The 27869-nt window shown below is 36.8% G+C and overlaps 2 protein-coding genes across 3 annotated transcripts in view; one reads left to right on the top strand and one right to left on the bottom strand.

The window, feature by feature from the left end:
- Positions 1 to 11253, top strand: part of LIPC (lipase C, hepatic type) — a 64873-nt gene extending 53620 nt beyond the window's left edge. For both annotated transcript variants that reach the window (XM_030015265.1, XM_030015266.2), the window contains 5 exons: positions 424 to 657; positions 1929 to 2171; positions 5852 to 5972; positions 6694 to 6912; positions 10039 to 11253. In XM_030015265.1, coding sequence (XP_029871125.1) covers positions 424 to 657; positions 1929 to 2171; positions 5852 to 5972; positions 6694 to 6912; positions 10039 to 10144 — 923 coding nt within the window. In that variant the 3' untranslated portion in view covers positions 10145 to 11253. The remainder of the gene's footprint in view (positions 1 to 423; positions 658 to 1928; positions 2172 to 5851; positions 5973 to 6693; positions 6913 to 10038) is intronic.
- A 3482-nt stretch (positions 11254 to 14735) lies between these two features.
- The window catches only part of ADAM10 (ADAM metallopeptidase domain 10), a 55569-nt gene continuing 42435 nt past the window's right edge, over positions 14736 to 27869 (bottom strand). Inside the window, 9 exon segments of the mRNA XM_030013641.2 lie at positions 14736 to 16926; positions 16929 to 17012; positions 17492 to 17618; positions 18368 to 18588; positions 18882 to 18990; positions 20181 to 20364; positions 22649 to 22799; positions 23772 to 23955; positions 25608 to 25771. Coding sequence (XP_029869501.1) covers positions 16889 to 16926; positions 16929 to 17012; positions 17492 to 17618; positions 18368 to 18588; positions 18882 to 18990; positions 20181 to 20364; positions 22649 to 22799; positions 23772 to 23955; positions 25608 to 25771 — 1262 coding nt within the window. The 3' untranslated portion in view covers positions 14736 to 16888.

The following is a 27869-nucleotide window of genomic DNA, read 5'->3' as shown; positions in this document are numbered from 1 at the left end:
ATAAAGTTTCAGGTCCCAAATGTGGGCTAAAAGTCAACCTTGTTGTGGGACTGGTGTCTTCAAAAGGGCCTCTGAAATGCATGACCTCTGGAGCATGAAAGAACAAAATTAAATAAACATCCCTCAAGTGACAAAGCAGTAGCAAGCACGGTTTGTCTATAACAAACACATCTATCTCTGGGCCTGTGTCCTTGTGCATGTAGCAGTTACTGTTTATTACAGCATCTGTGTTTACTTTACCTTTTGGTGTAACCATGTAGTCTCTGCAGGACAAGTGTTCCTAGCACTGTTTCTATCAGTGAAAGACCTTGTAAAGTACCAGTGCTGTCTGTTTTTAAATATTTATCGCAGGCTTTTCTCATAACAGTAAAAGAACAGCCCATCTGCACTATATCACAACTGGATTATTTGCATTTATTGCAGGCCTTGACCCTGCCGGTCCCTTGTTTGAAGGAATGTCACCAACAGACCGTTTATCGCCAGATGATGCAAACTTCGTAGACGCAATTCATACGTTCACTAAACAGCACATGGGTCTCAGTGTTGGCATCAAGCAGCCTGTGGCTCATTTCGACTTTTATCCCAATGGAGGCACCTTTCAGCCTGGCTGTCACATCATGCATGTGTATAACCACATTGCACAATACGGAATCACTGGTAAGAACCAACGGCACAAACGGGAAGTGGCATTGGAGCTGCACTGACACTCTGGGAAACTTTACATATCTCTATGATCTTAAACAGTATCTAATGGGAGATAATACTCCCATTATATGCAAGGAAATTTCTCTTCTAGAAATTAGTTATCTGGTTTTCACATGTATTGAGTTCAAGCTGTTCTTACTGACTCCAGTAAGGAATTTGGCTGCCTAGCACTTCTGAAAATGAGGCCATGAGCATCCTTCTGTCAAGCACTTCAGAATAATTGCAAAGGTATTCGTTTTAGCAGTAGAGGAAATGAGAAAACTTACTCTAATTAAGCCAGATTGATCTAGTGTGCAATTATTTCAAGTCAAATAAAACACAGGGCTGTACTACTCACCTCCTTAGCTCACCTTTTCCTAACTCCCTGTCCTTCAGCTGCACAGATGATGCTCTCTCTAGGACCTGACTGCCACTGTTCCAGGCTAGGTTTTATATATAGAAGTTTATTTCCAATGTACCTAAACATAAACATATAGAGAAACTGATGCAACATACTGAAAAAAGACAAGGTACTGATGCACAGTGACAACCAGAACTGTTCACTGAAAAACCCCAAAAGAGTACTGTACACCCAGCATAAATCATTGCAAAAATAGTCCATCGTGATATATCCTGACTACACGTTAAAAAATAACTTCTGTAATTTGATGACACTTCAGGAAGAAAAAGATACTTCTCGTAAAAGCAGATGTACGTATTTAATATTTTTTTAAATGTATTTAATACTTTTTTTTGCTCCTTTTTCCCCAGTAGTAGGTGCAAGCAAAATTCAATTCAACATGGGAGTTTGTCACTCTGATAAGGACAAAATATGATACTACTGCGTAAGCATCCGAAAGACAAGTGTTCAACCATTCAGAATGAGACTGCTGTCTTTAGTGTGGCATGATTTGAAAGACTGCATATAGCTTTATATTGTATTTCATATTGACCAAAACAGCCAGGACAATGAAATCAAGGTTCATATTTACAGTCTTAAACAGTCAGGCTAGAGAAGTTTAAGCAGCAAATTATTCAATTTTATTATCACAGGGGTTCAGCCAAACTATTTTTGGATGATCCTAAAAGTAAAGTTGCTACAATGTATGATTTCTGAGGCAAAATCAGGATGTTTGATTAATAAAGGGGGTGGGGGGAAAACAATAACATATGTTTATAGTTGGTTACTGTACTCTTCTGAAGTTGAAATGCACACAAAATTTTGTTGTTTGCATTTTTTTCAGGCATCACTCAAACTGTGAAATGTGCCCATGAGAGGTCAGTTCATTTGTTCATCGACTCTCTGCTTCACAACGATAAGCAAAGCACAGCATACTGGTGCAATGACATCAACACTTTCAACAAAGGAATGTGCCTCAGCTGTAGAAAGAACCGGTGCAACACACTGGGCTACAACATCAGGGAGGAAAGGCTCCCCAAAAGTAGACAACTCTTTTTGAAAACAAGAGCACATATGCCTTTCAAAGGTTTGTGGGAATACTTGTTACAGTCTCCAGATTGGTCACGAAGCGTGAGAATGAGCCTAAGCTTTGTGATCCTGTTTACTCATTTATTAAAGCTTATAAATTCTGTGGGAATAATCAATTTGCTGAGACAACTGAGAATCCTGGTAGGCTGTCTTGATGCCCTTTCACCAAGATTCTGACTCTCAATATTTCTGTGGGAAAAAGCATGCTGCATGCTTGCCACAGGCTAACTGTGGATCTGTGGCCTTAGAGATGCTTGGTGTCCTGATCTACAGGATTTTCCTACAACTGGCCTGTGCAAGTTTGTTGTAACATATGCAGGCACACAGCCAAGCCAAAAAAGCAGCATAATTGCTCTAGGGGGCCTGTAAAACCTCCTGTTCCAAGTTTGCCCAAATTTTATCTGCAATTAGTCTACAAGATGACATATAAATTATTGCTCTTCAAAAAATGGACAGACAACAGAATAGCATGGACTTTTACAGGGCAGAACTGTAGCACTAAAATAAAGTGACTGGTACTCTAGCCTTATCTCCATTACATTACTTTATCGAGAGCACCAAGTGACAATTTTCTAAGCTCCGAGAGACAATCCATGTGGTTTCTTGCACATATTACCAGAGGGGAAGTAGTCTGACAGGGAAACGGGGCCTATCTGCCAGCCTCCCTCACAAAATGGCGTGGGCCCGGCTGCAGGCTAGTTACAGCTTGTCTGTCTGAGGGCCCACGAGGCGACTGCTGCCGTCGAGCAGACGTCCACCTGCCAGCGGAAAGGTTCACGTACGTTTTAAAGCGAGAACACGCAGGACCGCGCGGGGACGAATGGCGGGGACACGCGTCTTCCGAGGGACTTTCGGCGCGGGGACTTCTGACGCGCGGCGTTCCTCCTCGCTCCCTGCTTGCTGGCTATCGACGAAGCACGTGGCCCGCAACAGCGCGGCACAGCCCGGGCAGGGCTTCCGCGCGGAGCCGCAGGCCGCTACGCACAGAGGAGGCCCGTGAGGCGCGCCCGCCTCCTCGCCAAGCGGTCGGTGCCCTCTTCCCACAGCGCCCGCTGCGCCACAGCCCCGCCGCGCCCCTCTCCTCCATACTGAGGCCTCGCCGGGCCCCCCCCCGCACAGCCCCACGGCGGCGGGGGTCCCTCGCCACCTCACCCGCTGCCGGGGCTGGCCCCTTGTGCCCGGCACAGGCGGAAAGGGGGTGCCTCCCTCCCGCTGGAGGCCCGCTTGTCCCCTGCCCAAGGTGTTGGGGTTGGGGAAGCACTTTGAACGTCGACAGCGCGCCCCTGCCATGGGCACGCAAGGGCTTTCCGGTCCCGAGGAGAAATGCTTAAAAACGCTGCTTGCGTTGCACATCTGGTTTCCCCACGGTGCCCGGTACTCAACGGCAACTTCGCAGATTTTAAAAAAATACAAAAATTCAGGTACTTTTAAAATAATTTTTGAAGTCTTCCACTAGTGCAGCTGTGAAGTATTCAGTGATGATTCCGGAGGGGTCTGCTCAGCCCTGACTGATACTCAGAGCAGCTGAATCTGCTGGATCTCTTCTTATACTTCTTAAAATGCCTCAGGAAGCTACTTGAAGTAGATTTAAAAATTCTAGAGGCTGCGTCTAGTTCCCGATGTCATTTTGCTGCAGTACAGTCAGGTCACCGTCAGTCAGGAAGCTGAATTGCTCTGAGGACACGGTGTTCGCTACCACCACACCTGGGCATAGAAACACGATCCCCGTGTTGCGTTCTTCTCTGGACACCGAGACGGGTTTTCAGCTTGTGCTAAAATATCTGTGTCCTATTGGCTTTGATTTCCATTTTAAACATGCTGCATTTTTATGCTTGGAACTGGTTTTGCTTCAAAAAAAACGTCCTTGGCGCATATGCAGACATCGGTGCCCCAGACAATGGTTTCCTTTCACAAAAGTTCCCAAACAAGGCAGCAACTGTGGGAGGGCATGTACAAAGTCATCTTTGTAATGTTCTTAAAAAAATGTTTGAAGATCATGTGAGAAGCCCAAACAGAAGAAATTTGAGAAAGTCAGCATTACACTTCACAATCCTCTGCGTCTTCACGAAATCTGATGTTTCATTTTTCAAGTTAATAGCAGCATTATATTTTGGAGCGTACTTTAATCTAGTTCAAACAAAAAAATAGTTGTTACAAAGAAGTCAACAGTTATAATAAAGCTGTGATGGGACCCTGAGTCAGAGTTTTTATATGAATACGCTCACCTTCTTCCTTAAAGTGAGCATCATAACCACAGCAAAAGCCCAAGCTTTATCAGAACATACACCAGAACAAATTTTTACACAGAGAGAAAACTCAGAGGAAGACAGCTTAGTAATAAAAGTGATCTGTAAACAAGCCTCTCTGCATACTTTGTCCTCATGAGGTTTGCAGCAAAGAATCAGCCATTTTGTTTTCTACTGAGTGACACCTTTTCAAAAGAAAATACATTATTCATTAACATACAATAACCATGAAACAACAACAAAAAGGTACAGCTTTTCTAGCAAATACCTTCCGTTGTGAACACTCAGAGCTGCACAACAACAACAAAAATCTACCTGTGCATATACATAAAAAGATGACTCCCTTAGCAGCGTGGTGGAGCCATTCTCAGATGCAGGGAAGCCTGAAGTGGGTGAGGAGAGGAAATGAGGAAAGAGCATCTTTCTACTCAAAAACTAGTGCGCGATAATGTTTACCAGAACAGTTTCCCATGCGTAATTTGACCAGATTGCAAGGATAAATACAACACCCCTAATTCTTCCAAATACTCTGTGGTCTTTGTTAATAGAAATTGCTTAGGGTTTTCTTCTTTAACACCTAAATCTATCAGTTTTGTCAAGAAGGTGGCTGGTAGAATCAACAGACAGAAGAGTTTTGAGCATTCAAATCTAGTTGACAATATCTGCATGCACATGGTCTCTATGTTTGGTGGTTTTGTTTTTGGGGTTTTTTTTTTGGTTTTGTTTTTTTTTTTTCATAATTTACTAAATGTCAAACTGCTTGTAATCAGTACGCTTATGATTTCTCAGGCATTCTTCATTCCGACAATACTCAGTTCAAAGACTTTCCTAAACACTGTTCTCCTAGAAACCCACCAAATCTCAAATTATTAATGACATCTTTCTTATAGCAATGTGCTTGGACAAAGTCATATTGTTAACGGATACACGTTAAGCACAATGTACCATTATGCAGTCAAGGAAAGTTTGCGAGTCATCTGTTTCGCAGGGCAATTTTCTAGCCGATCAGAGAAAAAGCCTGACTACATTGCGTAAGGTCTTCAATCTGTATCATGCATCTCTAGCCATGTCCAGTCATAAGGATTTGTCTGGTGATTAGATAGAGGACTTGCCAGAAATTGTAACAATTAAACTTCAGAAAAGCAGAAACATTTCCCATGGAATAACGTTTTATCCTATAAAGGGAACTCAACCCAGATTACCTTTTTTCTCCATCCTTTTAAATAGAGCAACAGGGCCCCAAACCCTAAGGGATTACACAGCACAGCAATCAGAAGAAATTATGATGTTTCAATTCCAATGAATCTGTTTAAAAAATAAAATGGAATATCAATGAAGTTTCTGCTCTGAAAGACAAAATTCTTTTGCTTGAGAAATCTATTGCTTCTTTGACCATTAATTTTGTCGCTTTGCAAATTCTTCCTTTCTACAGTCTATCATTATCAGTTCAAGATCCACTTCATCAATGAAATCCAAGGCAAGCAGATAGACCCTACTTTTACCATCTCTCTGACAGGCACTAAGGAGGATGCTAAAAACCTGCCCATCACACTGTGAGTATTAATATTACATGTCATTGTACAAGTGAAAAACAAGGTACCAATTTATAATACCATATCATGTACATAATCATGCTATGAGTGAAATGGTTTAGTACAGCTAAGTAAAAATGAACTGGAAATTGTCCTCTCTTCACCCACACTCCCTAAATATCACAAACTTTTACAATGTTCATAGAGTTTTTACATGAAAAACCTCTATAAAACAAGTGATCTTGGAAGTTTACCTGAACATTAAGTATCCTGTCCACTTATGTTTGGTCCATCCTATGGCTAACACAGGGAGGTCTAATCAATTAAAACACAAATAAATAAGCAGCTGTAATTAAGGTAAAGAATTTTGGATATTTCTTACGATGGACACTATCTGTATTAACAAAAGCAAAGGCAACAGTGTGGGTCAGCGTTTGCTCTAGTAGACAAAAGACATAACATAGATGCTTTTGTGGGACACCTTTTCTTTTGCTGTCAGAAACTGCTACTGCTTCACCAGCTGTTCAAGCTGCTCCCACTTCAGCTTCTTTTCTAGCATGCTGTCATATATCACCACTTTATGCACCTGGAGGAAGAGTACCCTAGAGAGAGTAATGTTCCCTCCTGGAGAAGAAGGAGGAAACATAGTTCTTTCTTTGGTTTTAAAGAGAAGACAAACTAGTTTTTTTCACTTTAATGCATAATAATTAAGACAGCATTGTTGTGGCTTTCTTTTCTGCAGAGTTGAAGGTATTAATGGGAATAAAACCTACTCTTTTCTCATCACCCTGGACACTGATATTGGTGAGCTAATAATGATCAAGTTCAAATGGGAAGGAACTGCAGTTTGGGAAAATATCTGGGACACAGTTCAAACCATAATACCATGGACAAAAGGCACCCGTCGACCAGGACTTATAGTGAAGACAATAAGAGTGAAAGCAGGGGAAACACAGCAAAAGTAAGTGTAATGAAAACACTGTTTTTCTATAATAACACCACAGATGTTTGGCATGCAGGCTATCCTAGTTCAAATACAAGCAACTGAGTCCCAGTACTCACACCAAAGGTGAATTTAACCATGTACAACTTCTGGATTTCACCCCTCCCCCTCAGATCACACTGCATGATTTTTAAGTGACTTAAAGAATTTCTTTGTTTTCAAGTCAGAAATGAATAGTGGGAAGTGTTCTGGCTCACCACTACCACTAATCTGAGTTTAAGGCATAATAACCTTGGGTGACAATTTTGTTGATACTTGGGAATAGAGGATAGAGGAGTTAGCACACAGATCCAACGAAGAATTTTAACAAGTTCTGCAATGCAATTTTTCTACACAATTATTGACAAAAATTGATGACAATTTCTGACTTATTTTTAGAATGTGATTATCTCACTCCATAAGGACTGTATGAATTTTCAAAGAAACAAGATACTACCTAAGATAAATATTGACTCCAACATTAAGGCCATGAAAAATTCAAATTCTTACATAAAAAATATGCCAAATCTTAATTATTTGACTTTCCATACCTACTTCATAGAGAATCTCAACATCACCATTCCTGAAAGTACTCATTAGAAGCACCACATGCAGAACTACAGTCATCTGATTATTCATTGAAGTTAAGGGCTTTATCATAAAAATCCCTTACTTCTGCCTCATCCGTTTAAGAGCCAGTCCAGCGTCTGACAGTTTATAATGAATTACTACACTGTGCAGGCTGTATAAGAAGTTCCTGGAGTGATAAACTGTGGAAGTAAAGTTTCAACTACAGATATTTTGAAATTTCTGTAGTGGGCAAACAGAATGTCAGCAATCCTAGAAAACAAAAAGACTATCTATACTTCTACATACCAGACTTTCACTGGTATTTGACAGTAATTTTTGCACTCTGGTTGTGCTTTTTTATTCAGGGATGTGAATTTTGTCAGCCGAACTCTGAAGTAGCATCAGAGTGCAGTTTTCCAGAAGAGAAAAAAAAAAAAAAAAAAAAAAAAGAATGCAAACTGAACTCTGTATTTGGGTTTTTTTGGTGTTTTGTTTGTTTTGGTTTTTTGGGGGTGGGTGGGTGTGTGTTCTTTTTTTCTTTTTCCCCTGCTGATTGCTTTGAAACTGGATCAACAAGTCTGAGTAGCCTTGTTCTCTACATACAGTAATGCTAATAACACATTTGAAACTGCTTATTCACACAGAGAAATTTCAGCCAGAAGACAGAATAACAAAACTTGTAATGATTCCCACTGCTTTAATCCTTTGAGAAATTTTAACTGAGCAGTTTAATTAAGGTTAATGAGAAAAGCATGTCTTACCTTGTAACTGTGGCTCAGTTAGAAGGTGGTTATTCCTTGCTGCAGTCTCTTTCTTACCAGCAGCAGTTATAACTACTGCAGACTTTCTGTGGAACAATACTTATTGGGAGACCTGCATCTCTTTGATACTGACACAAATTAGACAATTTAGAGACATTTTCATAAGACAATCTGTGTGTGCTGGGGTGGCAGAGGAGGGATCATATTTTCTTGGGTTTTGTCCCCCTGAAAATGTATTTTGTAAGTATTTTCCTATCCTAACCCAGCACTTGGCACATGCTCCCGCATTACTACTCTCCCAAATACTACTCATGTACTACTAAAGAAATCCTAGGAAATGGGTAACTGAGGTGGGTAATTATTATACTAACAAAAAATGATGCTGGTGTCTTCAGCTACCTAAGGCTCCTTAGAACTTGGTTTTTTTCTGCAAACAGAAGTGGGAGTTTGTGTCAAGATTTTAATGGATACTGATTACATGCTGGGTTTTGTTGTGTGCAATCTGGGCTTGTCATGGGAAAGGAAATTACATGTTACTGTTGAAATACTGTATTAATGCTTGAGGGGGTGTCGTGGTTTAACCCCAGCCAGCAACTAAGCACCACGCAGCCGCTCACTCACTCCCCCCCACACCCAGTGGGATGGGGCAGAAAATCGGGAAAAGAAGTAAAACTCGTGGGTTGAGATAAGAACGGTTTAATAGCACAGAAAAGAAGAAACTAATAATGATAATGATAACACTAATAAAATGACAACAGTAATAATAAAAGGATTGGAACGTACAAATGATGCACAGTGCAATTGCTCACCACCCGCCAATCAACACCCAGTTAGTCCCCGAGCAGCGATCCCCCCCCCCCACTCCCCCCAGTTCCTATACTAGATGTGACGTCCCATGGTATGGAATATCCCCTTGGCCACTTTGGGTCAGCTGCCCTGGCTCTGTCCTGTGCCAACTTCTTGTGCCCCTCCAGCTTTCTCACTGGCTGGGCATGAGAAGCTGAAAAATCCTTGACTTTAGACTAAACACTACTTAGCAACAACTGAAAACATCAGTGTTATCAACATTCTTCTCATACTGAACTCAAAACATAGCACTGTACCAGCTACTAGGAAGACAATTAACTCTATCCCAGCTGAAACCAGGACACGATTCATCTTAGTAACAAGACCTTTTAAAGTTGTTTTTGAATGACAATATATCTGGAAATACAATTATTATCTGAGTTTTAACTGTACCATTTCAATTTACACTCCAAGACCCGTTTTTTACTAATTCCTCATAATTTGAGTTCCAAATATGGAAAATATTTCTGTAGCATATGTAGCTACTGATGTTGTTAGCATCCTACATAACTGATTTTTTGCAACCTCACAACTAAATACTAGTAGTCCAACTAAGTACTAGCAGGCTAAATAGTGCAATCCTGGTAGTAATAGTAAGAGTTCAAACAACGACAATGGCCACTGAGAATACAATGACCAAATCACTGTGAGGGTACGCTATGGAGGACAGCATGCTGTGTATGGTAACAGAAAGATGGAGGCATAATGCTGTCAGTACATGGGAGTTGTCTGCTCCTTTTACTCTGTACCTACTATCTGGCAGCCAGATGCATCTCTTTCCTCACAAGCCCATAAAAACAATCAGATACCTTCCTGTAAAAGACAGGATAAAGAAAGTCAGATTTGGTGTATCCAGAGAGCACACTCTTAATACAGATAGTAGCCCTAAAAAGTAACATCATGCTTACATGCTGTGTTTTCTTTCTAGAATGACGTTTTGTTCTCAAAGCATTGACAACGTTCACCTTCATCCAGCCCAGGAGAAAACATTTGTGAGGTGTGAAGATCGCTTTCCGAGACAAAACAGAAAATGAGCAAGAACACAAAAAACTACTCACCAAATATATTCAAAATACTATACATCTAGTAAAATGTTTTAAAAATACACAGCTATGTTAAATTTAAATATCCTGATAGTTTCAGAGGTGGTAAAGAAAATATATTAAAAAAAAATTAGATTTTGTGATACAACAGTAAGCTGAAATATGCGCTTTGTTCATCTACGAGCCTACTCTCAACGTGATCAATCAGTGATTTAATGAAGGGCAACCATCAGTTTTAAATTGTTTAAAGTTTTAAAAAACACCTGCTCACTAGAAAGAAAAAGATTACTATTTGAAAGAATCACTGCCATAAGCCTTTGAAAAATTTCATTTTGTTGAATTTAAGGGAAAAAGGAGCCTCATTTCCCATTAAATACTTTGAAACGCTAATAGTGACTACTATCAGATAAGACTTTCCTAAATTATTCCATAAGGAAGGGAGAGTTAAATAATTAATAGAAGAAAATATTCCCAAATAGGTAACATTTTGTTAACAAAGAGTTTGAACTTTTTACTTTGTAACATTCAAAACCTAAAACACATCTCAAGATACAGAATGCTTGAGCTATCTGTCATAACCATATGACAAGCCAAATAACTATTACCTAAAAATCCTATACTAAACTTTGTTCTATTGGAAAATGTTTTGCTGTTTAACTGTTTTAATTGAAGTACTGATTTAAATTACTAGTAATTTATTTTAATGATGCTTAGTATACTACATGCAATCCTAGCAAAACTAAGTTCAGTTAACTTTTACATTGAAATCATATTTACCTATTCAGGTAAGGCTCGAGATTTTTAGATTTTTAATCACTGTATAGCAGATTTTAGCATGATTCAAAACTGCATGAATAACTGAAAACGGTAAAGCCCTCAAACATCTTTAGTGTATATAAACAAACTTTATAAATTCAAACATAACAACTCCCTTTTTTCCTATGTCAGAATATGAACTGCATAAAGTAACATTGTCTCAGATTATTTTTATTTTATGGTTAGTGCATACTGAAAAAGAAATCAATATGTATGTCAGAGTTATTTCATTTGTCACTTTGTAATGCTAAGCACAAGATTCATTAAAAATTATGTTTCTACAACTCTGTATTCTGAATTTAATTTGTTTTAAATGTTCTCTAAATGGTAAAAAAAGTGCAAGATAGTCCTAAGACCTGGAGCAAAGCATATTTTCCATGCCAAGATATTGCAGGGAATTTTGAATCAAAATATACAGATGTTAGCAGGATTAAAGGGAGATTTATTTAAAAAGCACAACAAATGAACAAGTTGAGCAGAGCAAGCAATCCCGCAAGCAATGAACAGCGATCAAATGTTGGACGCAGGCATCTTTGCCGAACATTCAGAATATTAACTTCTAACTTTTAAAAGCTGCTTTCAATAACTACCAGTCCTTTAAACAATCAGGAATATTCAATACAGAAACAGAAAGGCTGACTAAATATGATGGGAACTGAAGCATACTTACTTTTCAAATGAGAATGGTTGTCCTTCCTGAGGTGTGAATTTCAGAAGCTGATCTGATATTTAAAATGGCCACTTGGAGTAGCATCTTGATTAGGAGAAATATTAATAGATTTAGATAAAAATTCCATGTAAAAGAATCTTTAGATCTTCACTGAAAATGAAGGTTTGTGCTTTAAAAGATTTTGCTCAGTGATGCAAACTGGTTTTTTAAACATGAAAAGTATTTCCTCCTCCTATGTCAAAAAACACAATTTAAATGATTAATTTCATGCTTCAGGTTACTATCCCCAATACCTAATTTCCTAACATAATTATTTTATTAAAGCTCTGTAATATGTTCTGTGTTTATCTAATTTAATAATAGCCAAATGTCAAATCAGGAGCACACACAGAAGAGGGAAATTTCAGCAATAACTATCCCTGAAATAGTTAGGTAAGCACCAGACCTTTTTTAGATGATGGTTGGTTTATTTTTTTACATTTGTAGTAGCTATAATCCACTGGAGACACTCAAGTGCTAGAGACCCAGTGACAACATTTTTAGGGGCATGAAGTTAAAATGGACAGTGTCCTGAAGAATAACAGACAAGAAACAAAAATGACAGCGTGGCCATTTTAGTTTTCCAAAGCACAATGAAAAATGAGAGAGAGAACAGAGAGAGAAGTGTGTGTGGCTAACTCAAATTATGCATTTCCCTAGATTGTTTCTAGAATTCAATTTTTGCTTCTGGGGAAAGCTAAAGATCTCCCACTTTTACTTCTTATATTTAGAGTTGTTTTGTTTATACAATACGTGTCTACTTATAGAAGAATTGAAATACTGCCATTGGAATTGCATCTACAACATTGGTTATCACCAACTTTCTAAGCTATGAACTTTGTAAGCTTCCTGGACCAAATCCTACTCTTACTCCTCCAAAACGGCTTTGTTCAGAAGATAGTGAATGATGACGGAGCAAGAGACAAAGGTTAGAAAGAACTGGACTGTGCTGCTTCAGTGCAGAAACTACGATGTTAGTGTTTTGCTATACCTGAAAAAAAAAAAACCATTAGAGTTGGAGAGACAGCTTTTAATGAGGTTTCTATGATGTAAAACATATTCCCAGAGCCTTTCAAGTAATAATTTTCCTGTAGTTACACATCCTAACACTTAAAAATATTTTAGACATTAAAATTGGCATTTCTTTCACATTACTATCACTCACTTGGTAAGAAGGCCGATAAAGGAATCCAAACTTTAGGAGAAACAGGCTTGAAAGCATTAGTTCAGGAAAAGCAGGTGGAAAAAAGGTCAGAGATGACTACAGTGTGCTGAAACTCAAGTAATGGGGATACTGCAGTTTGAGGACTTCTAAAGTTTCTAAGGAAAAAAACCCATTCTCCAGTTCAACTGAAACAAGCTAGTACATCCTCAGACAAATTGAAAACCTTTAAAAAGTCAAATAGGAAAATTAAAAGAACATTCAGTATTTGAACTCTTGCAGATACGAAGATCCTTATTCTGATGTCATTTTTCACAAGTCGTATGTCTAAATAAATCCTGTCCCTGTGTTTTGATAGCCATTACACTGATTTCTAACATAAAAATGAAATAAAGCCCAAGTTGCAGCATACTCGAAGTCGTACAATGCCTGAATATAATACTGAAATCATACCTACAATTGCAAGTGCCTGTAGCGGCGCCTTACTTTCTGCTCATTGGAATTATTCCTGTCTCACTCCAAACAACTGAATCAAGACCTTGAAAGCCATCAGGAGCCTAATCCTGTCAGCGCAAGCACAGCTTACGACGACATAATGACTGCTGTCCTTTCAATCACCTCTCTGTAATAACGAACCTCCAATATTCAGAACTAAAAAAATCTCTTCCTTCCTTTTAGTGTTTTTTTCCTGAAAGAAATATTGGAATGTTAAATAAAAGGCAAACTATATGAATGACTTCTAGTCTGTATGGTATAAATAGAGTTTCATAGCTTAAAGGGAGTTTGTTGCTCCTCTCACATTCACACCATTCTGACTATATATGCTTCTATCCCAGAGGTGAATGTATACATTTAATGACTAAAATATTAAGAAATTCAAGATGAATAAATGAATAGCTACAACTAGGGACTATCAGGTTGAGTATTAGTTAGAGAAATTACAGCTATTTATGTACCCGTTTATCTCCCCCAAAAACATTTTAAAATATACAGAAAATTTGTATTTTAGATGTTTAGGCATTATTTCTACCCCTCTGGTTTGTTTTCCTAGGCAGAAATTTAAATGCAACCACCACCAAATCTATTAGGCACCTATGATGCTGATTTGCAGAAGGGCTCTGCTCCAACTGATTTTCTTTTAATACCTTTTGCCCTGACAGTGCAATGCAGCTGCAAGGGGAAGCACTTCCACTAAAAAAAAAAAAAAAAAAAAAAAGCCAGGGGAAAAAGAAAAGAAAAAGTACTGCAAGGCAGGAACTCTGAATATGCTTTGATTACATCAAAGCATATGTTGCTCAGTTAGGGAAACAGATGTCTAAGCAGGCCACTCTCAACAAACAGCCCTAAGAATGAAAGGCTAGCTGGCTGGACTTGGCTTTTAAAAGCACTCTTATTACTTAAATCAACTATACAACACACAGGGAAACGCAGACCCAGCTTAGCAGTTTTAAAACACCTTGCAAAAAGCAAACTTGCTTCTTCTAAGCCTTATCCATCAGTTAACATGCAATACTCTGAATGCACAATTCCAGTATTTCTCTTCAAATATATATTTATTTCAGAAGGTATTACCACCCAGTAGCTACGGTGCCAGGCTTGAATACCCCACCAGGAAGTAGTTTCCATTTTGAAGATAAGAACAGAGAAAGCTTTATTCCTGTGATCATACAAGGAATTTAAAGGTAATTTTAGGGCTTTTCCTTAAAAACGTTACACAAAAACACTGTCTTACATTTCACTGTATGATGTTAAAATTGGGAGGTGCACTTTGATAACGTGAAGTACAATTACTTTTTGGCATGACAGCCTCCTTCCAGAGAAAGCCAAAAATTAAGCAGAATCTGTGTATTCCTTTTTGCTTTCAGGGTTCAAAAAGTAAATGGATCTTCAGAGGATGATTTCATCAAGTCTATTTATTAATGCATTTCAAGTTTCAAAAAACCTTACATATCTTTGCACAATACTTTATTTTTTGCATTTTTAGTAAAAATTTCCAAAGTGAACAAAAAAGATACTGTATAAAACACAGTGGACATGAAATCGACAGTAGTATTCCATTTCATTGTCTTGAACTTTCTTTCGGTTTTACCACATCTTGACTTGCAGTGGAGAGTTCAGTGCACATTTCTGTTTTCAGAAAACATTTAACTTAGACTCAAAATAAAATAGGGCAGCATCTGTCTGCCAAAATCCTACCACAGGATAACATTACAGGCAAAAAATTTACATGTTCCAAAGTCTACCACACTCAAGAAGTTACTAAGAACTCTTGCTGAATAAAAGTCACCATTTTAGAAATGCAAACCCACTTCCAACCTTTGCACAGTCTTAAAACAAATGTATTTAAAATGACTTAAAAGCAACTACATACACTTCTAACTAGTTAAGATCATTTAGAATTATTTATATAGTCTATTGGACTTGGGGTTTCATGTACAAAATTTGTCTCTAAACCATGTACAAAAAGCTGTATTTTGAAAAAGTTACCACATACTGTACAAGTTTACAAGGAAGAGATCCCATTATATTCTGTAACATTTTTGGCCTTGCTGGCTTGTGTCACATTATGAGAATGATTGTGTAAACCTTATACTCTTAAAAAACAAAACAAAAAGAAAAAAAACAAAGGAAGCCTGTCCAACCCTTAGTAAATTTTCTCCTAAGCAAAGCCAGGAAAATCATAGCCATTTGCGTCTCTAATCAGCTTGGTGCTTTTGGAAAACAAGCAATAAATATATCACAAGCTTAAACATTTTGTAATGCCCCCTTTCATCTCCTGCATAGCATTAAGCACCTTAAGACATCTTCTGTTTCCTCTTTCAAAAATGCCAATTATTTACATTCGTAATAAAAACTTTGGAATGGGACGTTGTGCTGTTGAACTTCGCTACTGGTATAAAATGTGGGAAAACTGGTAGTCCTAACTACAATTTTAACTCTGCCACAGTAGCTGGGCAAATCACTCTACTTTAGTGGTTATCAGTCAACAGCATCATGCTGAAAAGTTATCCAAATATCTGATAAATTAAAAAAGAAAATAAAAAAACCTACAGCTTTTCTTTCTTTCCACATCCCTCAGAACACGAACTTAATTATCATACTGTATGAATATCTGAACAGCCCAAATAAAACGGTTGCAATTTTTAAAACAAGTTGAATAACAGGCAGATTTTTCTAATAAAGCATGGAAATATTTCATCTAACTATTCATTATTTAACTGAATAATCAGACAAATTAAAGATATTTATGCTGAACTACAAGAAATTAGACACTCACATAAAACATTTTTTAAACATTCTGGCATTTGCAAAGTTTGCAGAACACCTGTTATATCTCTAAAAGATGAGTCAATCTTGTATGCTATGTCTTAGCAGCTGTTTGATAAAGATGAAATGAGTGCTTGAAACAACTTTGATCGTGACAAAAGAAGTTTGATTTGATTCAAAATTGCTGTGTAAAGCATCACAGGATCCTTGACCATTACACACCATCATCCTCTGTTATCCTGAGTATGTCAATTAAACAGTAATTTCTTCATTAATAGCAGAAAAGTTTTATAATACAAAGAAACATCCATATTGCAATTCTCTTGTTTACAATTGCACACAAGTACGGGCGTACGTTAGAAATACATGTCTGCATATAACAATGTATATACATAGACAAGTAATGTCTCCAATGCTGAGGTGGTCTAGCTTCCTAGCCTTGTCTGGCAGTTGAAAAATATATTTTTTTTTTTTTCAATTCTTGAGTAAAAGTTTTACTACAGCCATATTTGCCTGCAAGTGAAGAAAATGCAGCAATGAAGAGCACAGAAGGGGGAAAGAACCATGATACTCTAGGACTTCGTGCCACTAAATTAAAAATATGCAAGAAAAACACTTTTCTTCTTTTTGAGCTGGAAGATTCACTTATTAAAAATTAACCATTTCCACTTGTTTTGAGGGCATATCATGCTTTTTTTTTTTCCTCTTCAATTTTTGAGAGTTAGACCGGGGACAATGACTCATTAGGTTTTCTTTGGAGTGAGTTTTCCCATTGTAGGCACTAGGAAGAACCAAGGCAAAAAGCTGCAGTCAACGTCTCATATGTCCCATCTGATAACTCTCACGGGGCCTTTGCCGCTGTGGTGGCTGAGTGGTTTGTGGTGGTCTCCTCCTTTTTAAAGTGCCTGTTTCAAAGAAAGGTACACATTATTAAAATGAATTTAAAAAAGAAATGATTTCCAGAAAAGTTGCCCTGGCCATGCAAATTAAATATAACTATTTTTCAGAAAGGCTTCAGATTTAGACCTGCAAGGTTTTAAATAGATGATTAACTGCATAGAGTATTTACAGAATACATTTTATCATCTCAACAGCAGTTCCTTGAACAGGCTGATTCTTACAAAACATAGCATGGAATAGGAAATAAAAGGAACTCTGACTTAGAAATAAGTCTTCAAAGCTTTCTTTTGATATGCATATTATGTTATAGGAAAATAAGGCAGGAGTTACATTTTTATGAATTGTTTCACTGGCATGAATTCCATTTGTAGTTTCACAGTGCCAGACTAAGAACTGTAGGTTGGGACACCTGAAATTTCCCTTTAGAATAAAATAGTTGAGGATAAAACATTTCTCTACAAATTTAACTAACTGGTGTACTCACCAGGAAGTGGTTTATGAGGAGGCAACTTTGGATTACTGCTTGGAGTATGAACACTGCATATCTTAATGAAACCAGCCATTAACATGATCAAGGCAATTCCCATAAGCAACACTGCCCACCAATAAGCCTAAAAACACAAAAAGAATGATTTCTGGAGGGCTGGCAGACATGCGCAAACGACAGGGGTCATTGAATATGGCTTTCCTTTACCTTTTAAAAGTCATCAAAAACCTGTTGTGAAACATCACTTAAAAGACCATAAAATTTTAAAGAAAAATGTTCCCGAAGTTCTTATAAAAAAAACCCCAAAATCCCAAAAACTTCAGATTCATTCTATTATCAGAAGAGTATTTCACAGAAAATACACTACGACAGAGCTATATAAGCCTAAAACAATCAACAGCTTACACAAAATTGACTATGCAGCTCTATAATGGTGTTTCATTGCAGGTCTCCTCCCAGTTTATTATTAGGAAAGTGTCATCTAGTGCAGTAGAAATAAGAAATGCTAGAGATCAATATATTTAGTTCCTTAAAAGAAATCAGAGCATTCAAATATGAAGAGTATAAACCAGGAAAACCCAATAAATTAAAAATGTGAACATTTACACCAAAACAGACAGTAGAGTGAATAGAGGTATTAAACACAAAATATTTACTTATTTATTTGTTATTTATTTGTTTCCATTCCCTTCAATCTGTCAAACTTGTTTGCTGCCCTCAAGGTGCTTATAGAAAAACTAATAAAACAAGGACTGATTAAAATTGGAAGAATGCTGAAGTACTGTATATATACAGCAACACATACCAACTGTGAATACTAATCAACAAGAAAGTTTTGTATTACACTGGCAAGATAAAAAAAAAAATACTTACCACAATCCATTCTGCAATATTTTCATATAGCTCTGGATTAAAAATTGCTTTCTTTAATCTAGCTAGAGGGCCATCAGCATCTACTAGCCGACACCTCATAAACACATCACAGTAGCCTTTGAAATCATTACAAGGAGATCCAGGTTGCAAAGTAATAGTTTTATGACCAAAGTGTTTCTCCCACTGGTTAGAGCCTGTACTTGCACAAGTAGCTGGGTCCACTGAAAAGTGAATACAAATACCATTATTGTATTAAAACATGCATGCATGAAAGAAACCTTGGTGTTCAATTGTTCAAAATGCTTTTGAAAAATTTCAAGTTTCTAATAATCTGTAAAAAACCAGAATATATTGTTTATTTCCTACAAAATACAATGCAATGTCTATCTGAAACTAAGCACAAACAAAATCACAGTATGCTCTCAAGTTAACAAAAACTAAAATATAAACACCATGAGAAGATTCCTCAGATACCTACTGCTATATTTATGCTTACAATTCAGACAAATCTTACTTTTTCTCATGCAGCAGACATGACACAATTCTCTATCATCCTTGCCATCTGAACTAGCACATGTACATTCCTCCAAGCCATACTTCTCACAGATAGAGCCAGCACATTGCTGTTGATGAGACAAAAGCATGAGAACACAAAAATCAATTTCACTTTTAAGCACACTGACATTAGGAAGGATATTAATTTTTAATAGCTGAAAGCATAATCATAGGTCTAAAGATGCTTATCAATAAAAATAATAGCTAGAATTCCTCTAAAGTTTATAAAACAAAAAAATTATTACAGTTATTCAGTTGCAGTGTTTAGGTTTATTTGATAATTTTTTTAAAGGTGGTTCACCCTATTTCATTTTTTAACGCTATCTTCTTTTAGGGCCTCAGAGTACCCTGCAAAACACTCACAGCACTGCAATTCACACTGAAACATGATTACTCAAAATCATGGTTAGGAAAATAAATCAAAAGCATTTCTTCAAAAATATTTTCTCTCAGAAAATAATAATAAAAATAAATGGCAGGAAAGATTCTGTATTTAACTCCACTGTGGGAGGACCCTTCAAATTCCAATAAAAAAATTTGCACTGTTATTTATAATCTTGTTTCAAAATCAAGTAACTATATAAAGACAATACCTCTATCTTTAAGATTACTCTATATTAGCTGAAAAATTATTACAAGCAGTATTATTTGATTAAAAACCTGGACTGCAGAAAACAGACTTACAGCAACACAAGTTACAGCTCTTTAAGAGGATGACTTTTGCTTGTTTCTGCTTCCAAATAAACATAGATTGATTTATAAGAGACTTCCCATCAATATTTCATAGCAACTGCTGTGGACTCTTTAACCCAGGAAACTAATGGCAGTTCAGAGTAATTCCATATGCTTGCACATCTGTTACATGCACATGGGAACTGTGTATTTTCATTAAACCAAATTCAACATGTATTGACAGCGTATCTAATTTTCTAAGGCAACAAAATTACTTGACCAAGACTGACATAAAATGAAAAGATGGAACTAGGAAATAAAACACTTTCATATCCCTGATTTTTACAAAAAACTTCAAACGGAACTTTCTCGAACAGTAAAGCTAGCTTGATATTTGTCACCCGCTTCTTAATATTTGGTGTACCTTCAGAGTTATTTTGATTGAGAGCAATAAATCAAACATTTTTATTGAAAAAGAGATTCTTACACTCTTCTCCACTACGTATTGAAACCATATCACTTCATAATACAATGCCTCACAATAAACAACTGCAGTTGCATATGACTGTAAAAAAAAAAATCATACCCCATTTATGCAAACTTGTGTGTGCCTGTTGCAAGCTGTGAAGTTTAGTTTAGGCTCAGATGCTGGACAGAGAGCACTGACACCATTACACATTCCTTCCCTTGCACAGTCAGAATCATTTCGGCACTTATCAGTCTTCAGTTTGAAATTACATTGTGCAGTACAGCAGGGGCCTTGACTAGGGCTAGAAATAAGCAGAAAACATGGATGTAAAGAAAAAGCATGAACAATTCCAGAAGAACTCTTCATCCTGAAACTTACTCAAACAATCAACATATTTCTGATTTGTGCCAAGTAAACCATGGATTGAAAATAATTTTTTCTGTCCCTTAAAGTAACAAAAGGTTACTGCACTGAATACAGATTTCTTAGTCATTGTACTAACCAGTTAAACTATTTGCATTATATTAGAAAACCACTACAAGCACATTTTAAATGCAAATATATAGAAAATAATGGCATTTCAAAGTTTGTATATATAAAACGTTCAATTAGCAAGTTGGCAAAACTAATTCAGGAACAACTGATTAGTTTGATAGTATCAGTTTCAATATAGTAAGTAAGGCAAGATTTATCTGTCACTGATTAACATCTGTAAGAAATTTTTTTTTCTACTTTCTGCAGCCATACCACTTAGATTGTTTAAATAAACAAAAAAAGGGAAGGAGACAGGTCAGATCTTGTATCAGAAATCACAGTCAGCACATGAACAAATTTTGGGGGAAGGAAAGATTTGTCAAAGAAGCCATATAGCTTCACTGGTTCCCCCAAAACACTTGGGCTCCTTTCTGTCACAGACATCACAGATCTGAGCCCCTTATAAAACATACGTAACTACTTGATTAAAGCTAAGCCTCCCGAGTTCTCATCTCAAATTGTTCTGTATCTCAACACTATTCAGCGTGCTCATTGGCATTCAGTGGACATCAGAAGATAGCACAGACCTTCTGCAGGTCAGGATCTCTCTATTTTAAAACTATTGCATGCTAAGAAAAATCACTCTTACATCACCCATGAAAGACATGTAAAGTAGCTGAATAGATACCATAGTTTTCCTAAACTGTATTTTAACGTGTTATTTATGTGATCCATTCTTACACTTGGATTTGCTTTACATGTCTTCGGAAACCTCTTTGTACAGTAAAATTTTCAATCTTAATAGAACTGGAAAAAAAAGGAATCCTAAACCAAAAATGATGCAGCAGTTCATATTTAAGACTGTTCCAGCAGGGCATAAAGCTAGACTACAGTCAGCTGAACACAAGAGAGCAAAGAAAGGAGGTGGCAGTGGCACCTGTTGTACTCAGAAGGAAACAGCTCCTCACCATAGGTGCAACATAAAACATAAAACCTCAGAAAACAATTATAAAGCAAGACAACGTAAGGCCCTTGTTTTAGCAGAAATAATAAGAATTTGCAAGGTGGGGAGGCAGAGGGAAGAAGACATGCAAAATTACTGCAACTAGGGATTCAGAGGAGATGGTCCTTCTACCATGTCTACACTGTCAAATATATTTTAACAGTAGATGCTACTTTTATGCCTGCTGCCAGGATGACAAAGATCATTTTTAGGACAGAAAAGTTTAATTAGAACAAAATTGTGTATGCTGTATTAAAAGTTGAGCTGGTTTCGACTTAAAAATAACAGTAATTTTCTCTTCATCTTTGACTGAGTCTAACCAGATGTCAGATTTATGTCTGTCTTTAGAGAGGAACAAAAGCTCATGCCTTTCATGTGAAAAAAATCCACTTAGGTTTTCAAATAAGGTAAAAATTTAACATGTATCTTAAGTCACAGAACTAAAAGGTAGAAGTTGAGTTACTTCACTGTAAGTCTTATGATCTTTAAATGTTCCTCTAATAACCACTGTGTACACAACACTGCCAAGATACAAGGTGACTTAAAAACATAGTTCAATTTAATTTACAAAACAAGCATTAAATGGAAAACAAAAATCAATCAACTCTATCCTTCAGTCATCTTCCAGTTACACAATGCTGTAGAAATGGCACTAGGATAGGATCCAATTTTGTAATATCCTCCACTATCCTCTGGGTAATTAATACTTTTCTGTACCTATCATAAAAACAGCATCCTGGTTGTGTTTTTCTGAATCGTATGGTTTTTGCAAGACTTCTGCACAACACATTTCCAATAAAGATAACAGAATTCCAACACATATTTGTCTGCACTGAGTATTATATGTTCGCATTGATACACTCCAGTGCCACATTATGTTTTTTTCAAAAGCTAGAGAACAGTCATCTAAGGGAAAGCAAGCTACAATGAGCACCAAGACTTGCATAGCACAATTGTGCTTATGAACTTCTCACTCACTGTATAAGGCATTTTAAACAAAATAAATACTTCAAGAATGCAAGTAAACAGACTCAGATTCTAAAATATCAATTATAGCTACCAATAAATATGAAAAGTTAAAGTGCGCTGAAACAGACATGCACCATACCTGCAGTATTTGCCTGGTTTTAACTTGCATTTTTTATCTTCTGATTGGTTTGCATCGTAACAGCATTCATCTTTGCACTGGTCACTGTATCCACAGTCACACTGTTCTCCTTGTTCAACCAGTCCATTACCACAGATGGGCTGACCAGACTCTGAAAAATGCCAGTATATTTATGTACAAAGCAGTACAAAGAATACGGAAATAGACTTATAAATGTTAACATTGACTTGCAACAGCATCCAGCTAATCGTGACTGAAAATGACTGGTCAAGATGGACTTCAGACTAGGGCTCAAGTCAACTTGCATTATTTGCTTGCCACCCAGCTTAGTCATTCCTACAATTCAGAATTTTAAGCCTCCGAGGAAAAGGCTTCTGCTGATAACAGCAGGATTTTCTTGTGTGGGTAGGAAATCAACAGTGATAAGAGGAAGCTTTCTTGCTAAGCCTCCACTGGAGCAGCATCCTTTCTTGCACTCCTCGTTTAAGAGTCTGACGACGTTAAGGCTAAAGCTGATGGTACTGGGGTGAACTACTACTGCTCCAAAACCCAAAACCTACTTGCTGCACTATCTCACAAAATTTGTGAGAGCTCACACATCAGACTCCAGAAAGAAAATTCCTGCAAAATCCTTATATTTTTACTGTTTAAATAGAATTTCCTGTATTTTAATTTGTGCTCCTTACCTCCTGTCCTTTCGCTGGGCATGACTGAAACTCTGGCCCTGTTTTCTTTACTCCCTCCCACCAGGCTTTTATAAGGACAGACCCCACTCCCTAGCCTTCTCTTCTCCAGACTAAACAGTCTCAGCTCTCACAGCCTCTCCTCACGTGTCAGATGCTCCAATCCCTTAATAATCTTTGTGGCCCTTTGCTGGACTCACACCAGTATGCCCATGTCTTTCCTGTACTGGGGAGCCCAAAACTTGACACAGTACTCCAGATCTCAAAGTCAAATCTTTACTTACAGAATTTTTCAATAAACTAAACTAAAAAAAAAAAAAAAAAAAAAAAAAAAAAAAAAAAAAAAAAAAAAGTAAAATAAAAATTGATAAAATGAATTTCTAATCAAGCATAATAGTAATAGCTTAGCCATTCTGCTTTCAGGATAACTAAATACATACCAACAAAACAATTATTTCTCTTTTTCTCAAGAACTTGGCTGATATTTCGAATGCTACAGATAGAGAACTTGTTGTTGTTAAGTTTGTCCCCAGATGTAGCTCTTGCATACATGATATAATTGCCATTTTCTTTCTGTCCCAAGTTCTTGGACTCTCCTGGAGTGCACTCCATTCCAGAATCATGCTGCAAAACAAGTATTTTAAAACTATTTCTACCAAAACAGCTTCTCTAATTTCTTGCTATCTTTTTATACATGTGCAAAAGTAACCTGATTTGGTAACCTTAACACAGTGAGAATAAAAGGTTCATAAAAACAAAACACCATCTTATACTCTAAGGTTTCTTGGAATACAAAAAGCATATAGAAAAGAAAGATTTGTTTTGGGGTTTTTTTTGTTTTTCCCAGACAACAGTAGCAAGTATGTGATTTCTTAAGTTTGGCTTATTTGTGCATTCTTGGTAATTTGTACCCCAAGTGCACGTCCTGGAATGAATTCTGACTCAAAGAAGTTGCCATATCCTAAGAAGAGTGGCTTTATGATCACAAAAGGGTAATAAGTATTCTGTGGAATAAAAGCAGGAGTCAACTGAAACAGCAGTCCATTCTTTTTGCTCATTTTGAGGGAGGTGCAAAGAGATCTTCAGAATAGAGCACAAGTCTGTTTCTGTCAGCCAGCGACTAGATCTATACAATATCCAGCATGATGAATGAAATGCATTAGAGCTTGGCATACTAGCGATTAGCAGACTGACAACATACTGTTACTAAGTGTAAGAGGAACTCTAATGCTGTTCTGATGCATCCAACTTTCCAGAAATACAACCTATGCCTCCAAAAGAAGTAGGTAAATTTTAAAATTTTCAACATAGTTGTGAGAACTATATCATTTATTACAGTTTGGTAGAACGAAACACGTACTTTCACGTATTTCCCTGGATTAAATGCAACTTAGAGTAAAATGAAAAGAACCATCTTCCAGGCAGATCCAAAAGTTGTTTCACTCAGTGGGACTGTTTTTTCAGTTTCATGTACTCATATTTTCAGTTACACTTGGAAGGCTTGTTTGTTCCCACTCAGAGCAGTGGTATGACGTATTTTCAAGGCACATGAGGAATGCATTCACGTGTGAACAGCTGTTTTGGAAGAACTCATGATTCCTGTCATATCTTGATTTCATTTTACTTCCAAGAGTAGAAAGCCTATATACTTAAGTTTAAAAATAAAAATAAAACCCCCAAACTAGAAAACTTTGTTCTGATCTCCAGCAAAACCAAAAGGCTTGTGCTTTCAGCTTGCCACAAACAAATCATGTCCCTAACGACTGGGAGACAATTTTGCTCTAAAATACTGTTCTTGGTACCTTAATCCTCTCCATGATTTTCTAAGGTAAACTTGTAATTATAAATAATTGAACACAAAAAAGAACCAGTTCTATCTTCATTTGTTGAATAAAGTATCGTCTTAATCATTTTTGCATTGATTCTTCTTCCTCCTCTCTAGGATAAACTAAAATATATTTAAAAGATGTGTGTGACCCTAGTCTTCAATAAAAACATGGAAGTTTTTAGGGAATAATAATAAAGTCCCTTAATAAGAGATTGAACTAGTAGAAATAAACAATTCACAAAATCCACTGTTGTGCCAGTGCTGTCAAATACTCATAAAAGGGGCTTAGTTCCGCAGTCTGTTTTTTGTTCACGTATGACGTACCTGCACATATGCACATGCAGTCACTATCATATTTTCCTTGTTTATAAGAAGTAAAAACTCCATTTGCAAATCATGCGCTTCAAAATGGCTGAAAGTGAGTTAAAAGATCAATAGTAATACTCACAGGTGAACCAAAGTTATGCCCAACCTCATGAGCAAAAGTAATGTGAGAAACCTTGGGAGGAACATGAGAGCCATAGTTCTGAACAGTGATGATTCCAGTGTTCAGAGACTTCTTCTTACCATCAGAATACAGTTTGCTCTTTTCACATATTCCACCAGAGCTCCCTGCATTTAGACAAAAGTACAACAGTTAGTCATTTAAGAAAAGAAGTCCTGTGTTACTTTTCTAGTGACATTTAGAACAAGAAACAGCTTGCCTCCTCAGTGGATGCCTACGGACTAAGAGTTCTTCTGTGTAATTAATATTAACCCAACTTTGAAAGTAGATTAGATTTATCCACAGTAATGCTCTCACAGCACTGAATGGATACATTCATACAGAAGTTAGCTGTTTTAGAATAGCTATTAAGTAAGAGCTATTTTGGGCTTTCACTGCATGGACAAGCCCCGATTTCATCATACCTGTAGTACAAGACTAGCAGGGTGCAATGTCCAATACAGGCAGCCTCAATCTACATCCCATCTAGACTTCACTAAGTGAAAAAAACACCCACAGTAAAATCACAGGAGATCCTCTCTCATAGCATGAGCATTTATATAAAATGCCTAAGATTAGCTATATATCCTTGTCAGCAAAAGTGACTCATTTTTCCACTGTACAAACTAAAGCTGAAAATACTTTTGATGCGTGGGTTAATCAGACCCATATTTAGAAGGACAACAATAAAGTGCATCACACTTACTGTTTGGAAAAGTCTTGAAATTGTGACTTTAATTTCACCTAATTTTTCCATAACTTGAGTTTGTACTGAGGCATTATCAATGTTCTAGAATTCAGCTATTCTATTACTAACATAAGTGGTGTCTAAAAAATACTCTAAAGAAGCTTCCTTGCTTTCTGAAGTAAAATTCCATCTTAGTGAAATATCCCGTTTAACCTATGTCAGTATGCGTTAAGAATGAAAATCTCTCAAAGCAACTTAATTTTTCTAAATTAAATTTAGTTTTGGAAGCAGTGTTTATGGAAAGCACATTCCAATTCATCCTGTGGTTGCTCAATCTATACACTGGACTAGTCATCGCAGACCCAGTTTCTTATTTACATACACCACCTGTGTATTATTTTTCCTATGGTTCTTCCACGGTCACTAAGGTTAGTCCACACAGGTCCCTCCAACATACTTACTACACTCATGGATCCGCTGATCTGTTACCCCTCTGAATACGCTACTAATACTTATTTGAGCATTATAATCTCCTAAAATCAAAGTCTGAGAGACTGTCATACCACAACAGTTTTCTACACAGCTCCAGTACTCTATAACCAACATGCGCTTTAAAGTACAGCAGTAAACAGAGTGAGATTATAATGTATAGCTATATCTCATGAACGGTTTAATGTTTCTTCCACAATTACTTGAATGCTGCTAAAGCTCTTGATAATGTTCTCATAAAAGTGTATCCAGTCTCTTGCAAAGTCTCATAGAACCTGTTGTTCTTCAGCCTAATTCCTTATTGTATAGAAATCACTCGAGGGAAGAAACAAGGGAAAACTGTTCCTTCTGAATTTCTGATTTTTACTTCTGTGAATGTTTCCACAATTTAGAATTTGTGCTGAGCTATTATTAAAGAATTTGTATTTATTCAAATTTAAAGACTAACACCTTTCAAATACATCATTTTATGAAACTAATACACCCTACAAAACTAATACATCCAGGACAAACATCTCAAGATGCTGCACACATGAAGACTATTGTTTTTTGCATCGAGACATACTTCAGACCCAAAATACACAACTAGATTGAAACTAATGAGAAGCAGTTCAAGGAGAGTCACACAATAATTATTCTGGTATCTCCCAGAACAAGATCTCACTAATTTTACTTTATTAAAAATAAAATATAATAATAATTTTGCTTCCAGCACTACCTAGAAAACCTAAGTTTTCTATCAGTGTGATTCTACTACAAAATCTAATCAGTGTGATTCTACTACAAAATTCAAACTGCATAGTTGTAACCTCTGTTTATATATAGCAAAAATATTTGTTTCTTCTGTCACTTTACTGGTCACTCATACCTGTCATAAATAAAAGCCATCCAAGTAATACCACCTTTGTCTAACAAAAGAAATACATTTTTCTTTATTGTTCACGTCTTGCTCATCAAAAAGACAGCAAGACTAATTGAAGTACACACGATATGCTGTTTATATTTTAAAAAATATAATTCAAACCATACCTGACCAAAAATGTGAAAAA

This window comes from Aquila chrysaetos, chromosome 5 (genome assembly GCF_900496995.4).
Source record: "Aquila chrysaetos chrysaetos chromosome 5, bAquChr1.4, whole genome shotgun sequence".
Taxonomy (NCBI): Eukaryota; Metazoa; Chordata; class Aves; order Accipitriformes; family Accipitridae; genus Aquila; species Aquila chrysaetos.
Note: the sequence above shows the minus strand (reverse complement) of the source record. Positions and strands in the feature narration are given on the sequence as shown.